Here is a 10,312-nt window from a genome sequence, read left to right on the forward strand (position 1 = left end):
TCTGGCCCTGGAGAGACGTCCTCTGCCTCCTTATATACAGTTCCCCTGATGAGCAGATGAGCGACAGGTGGTAGCAATCAGCTCCGGCTCCAGGAGATCTAGTACGCCCTCTGGTGGAGAAAGTGGACAGACCTCCAGATCCCAACAACAACTTAGTTTTTCATTGCAATAGCAATAAAATAGTGTTTGTTTTAATATTTTTATTAACCTCTGATTACTGGCATATAGTTAAAACATGCTGTTATAACTTTTAGACATTTTTTCTCTGTATAGGTCTCCTTTTCAAAGTGAATATGGGTGAAATTATACATTTAAAAATATATAGCCTTTGATAGGTTACCTGTTAATTAATGGTTACCAGTACTATGTAAAAATAAGGATGAAGACTGTGATCATTTACTTTGCTGCAACCTCGTTTCCTATGCACAGATTTGGAGACCGCAGAAAATAAAATCTCCCTTTAACTTTAAACGCATTCCCCAGCATATTCCCTCCAAGCATTTTAGGAAACTGACATTGTATAGAGTTTCTCCATTTTGACTCACGCAGCATATTCCCAACCTCCTCCTTTCAACTAGGACATCTGAAAAGGCCTGATTTGCCATACTCAATGTTGTCCACAAAGCAGGGCCTGTTGTTTGATTTAATACTTTGGTCTAATCTTGATGGACTGGAGCAGACAAATGAGTAGCAACTAAAGACTCTGGTTGATACTGCCAATTTGAGTACACAATGAATGCTATTTAGCTATTTAACAATATATTAACTGTTGTGCCAGTTCATACTTACAAATAGCTAGCTCAAGTTCATAGTTCAGCTAACAACCTATAAATCAACTAATTCTAGTTCATTCGGTAAATTAAACCACAATCGTACACAATAGAACCTCATATTTCACCATAGGATCATAATATATAGAAAGAAATGGGAAATATTGAATGCAGTCAAGGTATATGTACAGTATGTATGTCTTTATAAGCCTTTATTTAGCAGAATGACACAGAACTTCAGAAAAATACAGGAACATAATGGTTCTGCTGAAAAGATCTGTATCAAAAAGGATTTCTTACATTCCTCATATTTCCCAAGATAGCTCAGATGCTTTAACTTGATGTGTTGCTTTAAATTTCAGTGGCTATGGCTGATGTATGGACTTGTTTGTAAAGTCCCAGGGGGCTTTTTAGGTTTCTATACTTTACTCCATTACTTATTTTTGACTTCTACTCATTATATTTTCACAAAAGTATCTGTACATTCTATTCCTTACATTTTTAAAACAAACGTTACTCGTTACTCTTGGCTTCGGTTTAATGTTTATAAATATTTATTTCCCGTCATGTGCTCCATCCAATGCAGATCATTGGCTCCATCCACATCTAGTGAAAACTACTGTAATTGATGAGTCATAGAACGCAAACACTCATTGATTAGCTAAAGGAAATCATCAGAAGCAAGCAGGTGTTCTTCAAACTGCTAACGTGAATTGTCTATGCCATGCTACAATGTGGGATTCAGAAAAAGATGTTGAAATGTCTGAAAGGTCGGACACAGGCGAGAGCGTATCGGGAGAGGGAGACAAACAAGACCTCCCTCATCCTTGGCCCTATCTCTAAGAATTTTTAGAAATAGCTGAAAAATTGAGCTTTCAGTTCATATAGAGGCATCTGGCTGTTTTTTAAAGGTTACTTTATACTTTAAGTAGTTTTTGGAGCACATACTTTTTCACTTTTACTTGAGTAAAGAGTTATAGTTGATACTTCAACTTTTACCAGAGTGTTTTTAAACTGCAGTATCTATACTTCTACTTAAGTAACAAATATGTGAACTTTTGACACCACTGGTAATCGTTGTTGTTCCACATCATCGGAGGAATCTTCGGGATGTTCTGCCAAAACAGGCAGGCAAAGCAAGTTAAACTGGGCTTCCTTTTTGGTGATAAATATGACATGCTTCATAGCGATGAATATGCTGCTGTTTTCGACATTTGAAAAAGCTGCATTCAAACAGCTGATGGCAAGTTTTTCTCTAACACAGCGCTCCTGATTTGAACAATGAGTGAAGGAAATTAGTGCAAGATGAACTGCAATGTGCAGTTTCTTACCACACCACAAAGTCAGACCTTTGGTCAAGTCACACATCCAGCCCTTCCTCACCCCCTCAGTTCACTACACAGACAGAGAATAGAACCTGAGGAGTACGTGTTTGATAACACAACTCAGGTCCCTTAAGTTTAGTTATTTTTCTATTAAAAATTAATTTATGGGTAATAAAGATTTAATTAGAATTCTGTGTTTGTGTGTAAGTAAATAATTTGCACTTAAAATATGGTTTTAAATCTTTTCGGTAATTATCCATATCGATCAATATACATTTGTTTATCAATATGCTTTTTTTTATATCATCCAGCCCTTAATTCAATTCTTGAAAAAACTGATCCGTTCAGTTCACCGTTCACTAAAAATATGAACGGATTCAGATAATGGCGTTCACTACTCTGACTATAGCTACTCTGAACATCCCCTAGAGTTGAGTATTAACCAGATATGCTTATAATCACTAAGCTAAGTTCAGTTAAAGAGGAAAGGAAGGAGTCGAGCATAAAACTAATTCTAGTTCATCTCCATGACTGAACTGGATTTTATTCACACTGCACCGTTTCTAAAACTATACTTAAAAATCTTAAATTCTCACTTCATTTAAACAGTAGACTTACATTTAAAAGAAAAGAAATAGATTTTTTTTTTTTATCCATTTTTACCTTCTCATGTAAATGACTTCATGATTAGAATTGACGGTAACACTTTACCATCATAACCTTTAAAATTTAAAAATTTGAAAATCATTTATAACCTGTATTTAAAACATTTATAAAAAAAGTAAATAAATATACCCTTACCCTAAACTCAGTGGGATTAAGACTCTAACTTGCCTTTATTTTTAACTGAACATGCCCTGTGATTTTGGACTTACCGTTACCCTAACATCAGTGGCTTTAATAGCTTAATAAATTATTTGTTTAACTTTTATAAATGGTTTAGATGCAGTTTATGAATGAGCATTAATTAACCATTTGTTAATCGTTAGTAAATGGTCTCTTTACTATCTTTAAATGATGGTTATAATAGTTATTGTAAAGTGTAACTGAATTATTATAGGAAAGTTGACCAGAGTCATGTTTGCTATTTAAAATGAAATCCACAGAACTTCACTGTATGCATGCAGTCCTGTTGTGATGTAGGAACAGACCTGTGTTAAAAACAATAAAAAAAGGTAAACCACAGGTCTTGCTGGTACTAAATACTACTTAAATTTTATGAACAGTTTAATAGAATTCACACCAAAACATTCCAGCACGCACACAGATGCAGATCCTTTGAACTGGCTCTGTGTGTGTTAGAATCACTAACCTCTCATTAATACCTATTTTCATGAATGCTGAGAAAGCTTTGCGGTTAGCTCATTGTAATTGCTTCCCCACACATGTTCATGCACAAACACACTCCACACACACCTATAAAAAATAACCACTTCTATTAGTCCTTCTAATTGAAAGGCAATTAGGCCTCAGGTTTCATGGTGTGAGCTAAACGGTGGGTGTCTGTTTTCAGCAGCGTTGTGTTTTGAAGCTTTTAACAGACCACAAAGAACCGGCCTTTGAAACTAGATACCCTAAATCGAAGTTTAATGTACTGACTCTTTGTACCTCTCAGACCTCTGCGCCCTTGATATTCCTCACTGCATATTCCCTCGTTCAGCCACTAAAATCAGCACAGAACACATGTAAAATTTCTTCAACTTCCTTTGGTATCTATGTTCATCTTGCTGCATAACTGGGTTAATGCAGATACATATGTAAATACACCCAATAAAAAAGACTTTAAGGGTCCAATATTTTTATTTTCAAAAGTAAAGGTCCCTACATTTGAAAATAAAAATAATACAGTGATTTTGCGGTTTGTGCAGGAAAATTCTTCTAAGATCAGGCAGACAGCAGGAATCAACAATCTCCTTATGCATTCTGTGGATGAGCTGTGATGGCTTTCCATGAACCAACATAGTGCTGATTAGTTTTAAATGTTTTTAGGTGTTTTTAACTTTTATATTATTTAATTTTATTGATTATAACACGTTATATCCTCTGAATGAACCTCTAGTTGTATTTAAAATAAAAAAAATAAAGGAATTTTCCAAATTCTTAGACATTTTAAAACATAAAAAGTAACTTTATGGTTACTTTGTCTCCTAACGAGTTACTTTCACTTATTTGGAGAAAAAACTAATTAATATAACTAGTAACTTTTCTTTAAATACCTCCATCAGATCACACCTTTTATGGTAGCGTCAGTCGTCATTTCATAATAAGTTTCATTTGGCTCAGTATTGACTGAATGATACGGATGTAAAGGCCAGATTAGGACAGTTGTTAAATGTCATTAGTTAGTACAGTTGGTCAAAATTTAACCTATTCTTTCTACAAATTATTTTTGAAACAGCAATTATTGTCTCATTTTACTGCTACTGCTCAAATAGTGCAATGCATTGCATTTTTTGGCCTCCCTCCACTCAACGTGTTCTTTAAAAACAATCAAGACGATCATTACCAGTTTAAAAGTGTCTTTGTTCATTCCTAGATAATTAGCTGCTTGAACAAAATGTATTTACAATTTGTATTTTTTGTTTTCGTGGATACGTTTTCCCATAAAACCAAATATAAGTTAAAGAATATCTGCTGAATGTAGAATTATCTAATGCTCTTGGAGTTAGGAGCAGAAAGTTGGCATCTGAAGCAGATCCCAACCTTAGAGACTGATAATTAGCAACTCTGTTCTCTCTATATGCTTACATTCCACCTGAACTGAGAGGTCATGGCCTAACAGTAACTGGGTTTTGCTGCACTTTGTCAAGATGTATCCAGTTTAGCAAGGTGTTCTGTAAAGATATAATGTAGCATAAATGGTGCCACTAAAATGAATAACAACAAGCTTTAAATTAGGACAGTAAAATGCATTTATTTAATGTATTTCCATTCTTAGCCTCATTCTATATGTGGGGTTTCAGTAAAAGTTGCACTTTCAGCTAATCGTTTGCAACACAAGCTAGCAGTTTTTGCTTCAAAGCTCATGATATTGATGACTCGTTGGCTGCAGGGCTGCAGATGTCTTAACATTACCTAAACAGAATGGTGTGCAACTGAAGCAATGCAAGTGGCATTCATGTAAACTCTGCAGAGTGCATACAGTGATAGTTCAGTAAATGCCTCCCGACTGTCTTCTCTCTTTAAATGCATTTGAAACTAAACCAGCAACTCAGTGACCTGCGGTCACATGAACTGTCTGCTCTTCAACAAATCAACTAATTACATCAAATTTGATGGATTTATGGGCAAAACCACCTGTACTAATTACACACTGTCCAGACACCAACCGTTCAGAAAACTGTTTTACCTCAAATGTTTTAACAGAAATAATATAATTAATTGTATAACATGCAGGTTTTAAATAACTAAAGATGTGCTTACAATATTTTTTTCTGAAATATTGATATTTTGTAATGTACAAAGTATCTTCATTCTGTTCTCCTTTAGGTCCTTCAAGGAAAGACGAAGCAGCACAAGGGGGAAGTGACAAGTTGGAGGAAGACTGTCAGCAGCGTTTAGAGTGGTGATGAGTATTTGCAGAAGCAAACTCCATCCCAGCATATGAGCAACAAATCTCTTTATTAACATCTTGCCTCAGAGTGAGCAGAGCTCCACTGAGAGGAGGCACAAAGTTGGAGAGTGAAGTGCACAGCTCCTGTTGTTGGCCAAGATGGCAGCCCTGATAGAAAAGCAGCAGGGCTTGGGGCTGCTGAGGGTCCTCCTGGTGTTGCTGGGGATTTCAGTGCTTTGCAGCGTTGCATTAGGAACCAGGAAAGGGCATGCTTCTCTAAACCACAGGAGCCACAGACACAGACATCCAGGTAAAACAACCAGAAATACAAATGGGTTCTTAGTTTCTAACATCACTTCTTTTTTACCTTTTATTTTCAGATATATTTTCATTATAATATTTTACATAAATGTTCATATATATACAAAACAAACATATTATATATATATGAAACAAAATCAGCAGGAATTTGCTACTCTGCTGGAAAACAATGTGGAAATCTGGCATTGTTTGTTAATAATTAAATGATTATAATTCAGCATTATCGAACCACTAATGAGGAAATATAGGAAAGCTATTTAAACTTAGCAAATTCAAAACACATGTTGCAACCTACCTATTACTGAATGAATAAAAAATGGATCAAAGACACTAATTGAAAAACAATTACTAAGAGTCTGAAAGGTGACATGATTCTAATCTTTTATCGCAGTGAAACTTTGGAAAAATGGAATCAACTTAAATCCAGACCAGGGAGAAATCTGATAAATGGTGCGTGGAGCTCACTGATCTTCAGATGTTAACTTCCTTTCTGAGTGGAAAAAAAAAAAATAATTTTTGCCAAGAGTGACGGAAAAACGACTTTTCATTGGGCATCCTGCTAAGTGGTCTGTGGTGCACAAATATATAAAAATTGATACTAATACATAAATTCTGTGACATTCGCAACAACGGCTAAAAATATTGCAGTGTGATAATGTTGTGAAATTGTATAATGATGCCATCAATCACAATCAACTCATTTTTTTCACACTACTCTTTAACAACCATAACAAAATCACCACCATCTTTCTTGGCTTTCTGTTCTTGGCCACAAAAATCTATCTACATCTAGTTAGTCTTTTATTTGAATTTTAAAAGCATTGATATTAAAAGCAACTGTGGTTCAATAAAATATGCAGGTCTATTAAATTTGTTTCTGTTCTCCATTGTCCTGTAATTCCAAACAGGAAGCCTGTTCACAGCAATTACATTAAAATGTTTGAAAAACCTCAACTTATAAAATTGGCCAAACATTTGCAAATTGTTTGCAAATCTAAGATTAAATCTCCTTCTAATTCAGAGAGTTGGACATCCGCTTTTTATATTGTTTTATTGAAATAACACCTTTGTTTTTTAAAGGAATTGTTATGTATTCAGGAGTCCACCCATATTCATCACCTCAAACGATAAAATATGTCTTCTAAATGCAGTTTGCATGGAAAATCAACCTTTTTTAGAAACCTGGTGTTATTTTTTATAGCAGAAGATGAATAAACATCATTAGGGAGTACGTTAAAGTAAGATTTATTCCTATCTTAACATTTTACCAAAAAGTATAGCTGCAATTAATCGTCTAAATGGTTTAAAATCCTTTAGTTTGAACACCACAAGTTGCCAAGTCGGTGTATTGACAGGTTTTATGTATAACTGTAATGATGACTTACATTTGTTTCCGTATTTGTACCAAATATCAGAGTCATTCTTGATATAACCAGTCATCTTAGCTTCAGTCAAATTTTATCTCTAAATAAATGATTTAACAACAGAAATAAAACAACAACACAGCAAGTTTCTCTGAAAACAAGATAGATTTAGTTTGTCTCTTTGAATGATTATTCATTCTTACATCGTAATGTCTTAAATGTGTTTAATATCTTTAGTTCTGGAATATTCTTTGTGTGGCATGTATTGTTTTAACTGAATGTTATATTGTTTATTTGATTATTGTGATGTTTTAGGTCACTTATCCCTGCATAGACATAGACAGAGGACAGGAAAGGAAGGCCAGGTACTACACCGGTCCAAACGTGGTTGGGTGTGGAATCAGTTCTTTGTTATTGAGGAATACACCGGTCCTGACCCAGTGCTGGTGGGGAGGGTAAGTTTGAATAATAGCACCCCTATGACATAAAGTACGCTAAATATATAAAAGAGCAGGCACCCATTTGATTAATCTGCAGAGGTTTAATCTGGATCAATAGATTTGCAAACTGTATGATAATACAAGTACTTCCGAGGCTGAGGATAGTACTTTTATAGTTGCAGCTCTCATGTTGTGCAACAGGTTATAGCTGAATGTAAGGCAGCCACCTTCTCGTTCTTCTTATTTTTAAAGTCTCATCTTTTTTCTGTGGCCTTCAGCTCAGCTCAAGTTGTTTGTTTCTTTACCTTCATTAATCAGCTCTTTACTTTGCTTTTATGTCTGTTTTAGTTTATTTTATCGATGTATACAGCACTCAGGAAACAGTCTTTTTAAAAGTGATTTATAAATAGATTCGATTCAAATTTGTATTTGAAAGAAAATATTTTTTTTTTTTAACTTGGCAAGCATTTGCATTCCGTCCTTTTGAGTCAATACTTTCTAGAACCAACCAATTAAGACTTAAGACTTTAGGTTATGTCTCTACAACTTTTGTTGGTCTAGATATTAGTTAATCTGCTCCTTATTTATTGCAAAATAGCTTCAATATAGCCTGATTAGGTGGAGTTCATCTATAAACTATTTTCCAAGGTTTATAAAAAGTCTGAATTGGATTTAGTTCTGGACTTTCTGTCAATGGCTATATACAGGTCATCTTCCAGTGTTGTCTCATCCTTTGTATATCCTTTCCTCTATTAACAGCTTCACTAGCCATACTGATGTACATTAGGGAATTTTCTAATGCTTACAGTGAGTCACTACCATTCATTGTACAGTATAGCAAAGGTGAATGCTAACTTATTATGGGAGTGAGAATAATATGAAAGAAAACAAGGGGCTGCATTGACATTCATTAATAAGAAAGACTGGTGGTTTTCCTTGACAATAACAAGACAACAAAAGTGCCGGAAATGTGACTAATTTAGTTAGTAATAAGGCTGTAAGCATGCAAGAAGCAACTAAATTATTGTTAAACTATCCTATTTATAACATAGGGCGAAGGTGGCGTCGGGTGCAGGAGTTTGCCCTGCAATCGGAGGGTTGTCAGTTCAAGCCCTGGCTCGAGCTTTTAGTGTCATTGTGTCCTTGGGCAAGACACTTCATCTGTATTTCCTACTGATGGTGGTCAGAGGACCCGGTGGCGCCAGTGTAAAGCGGCCTTGTTTCTGTCAGTGGCCCCCAGGGCAGCTGTGGCTACAATGTAGCTTGCCACTATCAGTTAGTGTGTGCGTGAATGACTGAATGTAGTGCTATGTAAGTACAGGCCATCTACCATTTTTTTTTAAGTGATATTTTATTTCTTCTGTTCATCACAGACATTTTCTTGTCTATTACAGACTGTTCTTAGCGTCTTTGTCTCATCCTGTCTGGCCTTTGGTTTTTAGAGTTTGGATATCAAAGCTACAATCAGCATCTAGTGTAGCTGTCAGGCTGCCTGCCTATTCCTTTCAATGTTTTGGGTCATTCCCAATCTTTGCCTCTTGTCTCTTCAGCTCCACTCAGATGTTGATAAAGGCGATGGTACTATCAAATACATCCTGTCTGGGGAAGGCGCTGGAACAATATTCGTCATTGATGACAAGACGGGGAACATACATGCCACAAAAACGCTGGACCGAGAGGAGCAGGCCCAGTATACCCTAACAGCGCAAGCTGTTGCCCGAGACACCAATGAGCCGTTGGAACCTCCATCAGAATTCATAGTGAAAGTTCAGGATATCAACGACAATCCACCTGAGTTCCTCCATGGTCCATACTACGCCAGGGTGGCTGAGATGTCCAATGTTGGTGAGTGATGCATTAGGGGACATGAGAACTGAAAAATGCTTGGTTGAGTGTGAGAAAAATCTGTAAGTGATAATAATTATTTAATTTGGATGCACATTTCACCTCTATTCCTTGGCAAGGGTGTTGATGTTTTTCTCTGAATAACATGTAGAAATAATAACAGATACCCTTGCGCTGGTCAACTGCCTGTCAGAATGCTTTTGCAATGAAGTGTCGACCAAACAGCTTTGGTCAGCTTTGTGACGTAGATGTATTTTCTTATCAGACTGAACTATATGCGTTGTGTAATTTTCAATGAAATCTGGTCAGACTGCAGTGACTTGAACCACTCCCCCAACCTCCTCTGCACTTCTATCATGGTACCAAGTGACTTCTGCAACATCCGCATCACCTTGTCAAGTGATGACAATGCTTGTTGACAGGAACCAGCTGTCCCTTTCTCTCCCTGTCCTGCCTGGATCCCCCACAGTTAACCTCTATAGCTAGCCCGGGCCAGCCATAGCCTCTCCCCCACCTTCAGTGCTCTGTTTGCCCCACAGCTTTGTTTGATCTACCGCTGTGCTCCTCCTCTCTCCTCCTGAGCTAGCACCAGTAAGCTGTCACTTCTACCACTCTGGTTCCATAGAACCAGAACGAGGCGCATCTGGCTGCCTCATCCCGCTTATGGTGCTCTTGTTTTTGCAGTAATGCCTGA

General features: G+C 36.4%; 1 protein-coding gene across 1 annotated transcript in view; it reads left to right on the top strand.

Moving 5' to 3' along the window:
- Positions 1-10,312, top strand: part of LOC107096281 (cadherin-11-like) — an 83,764-nt gene that overhangs the window by 23,903 nt on the left and 49,549 nt on the right. The window contains exons 2-4 of the mRNA XM_015392865.1: positions 5,585-5,958; positions 7,649-7,788; positions 9,324-9,618. Of these exons, the coding sequence (XP_015248351.1) occupies positions 5,808-5,958; positions 7,649-7,788; positions 9,324-9,618 (586 nt within the window). The 5' untranslated portion in view covers positions 5,585-5,807. The remainder of the gene's footprint in view (positions 1-5,584; positions 5,959-7,648; positions 7,789-9,323; positions 9,619-10,312) is intronic.

This window comes from Cyprinodon variegatus, unplaced genomic scaffold, assembly GCF_000732505.1.
Source record: "Cyprinodon variegatus isolate N-32 unplaced genomic scaffold, C_variegatus-1.0 Scaffold611, whole genome shotgun sequence".
Lineage (NCBI taxonomy): Eukaryota > Metazoa > Chordata > Actinopteri > Cyprinodontiformes > Cyprinodontidae > Cyprinodon > Cyprinodon variegatus.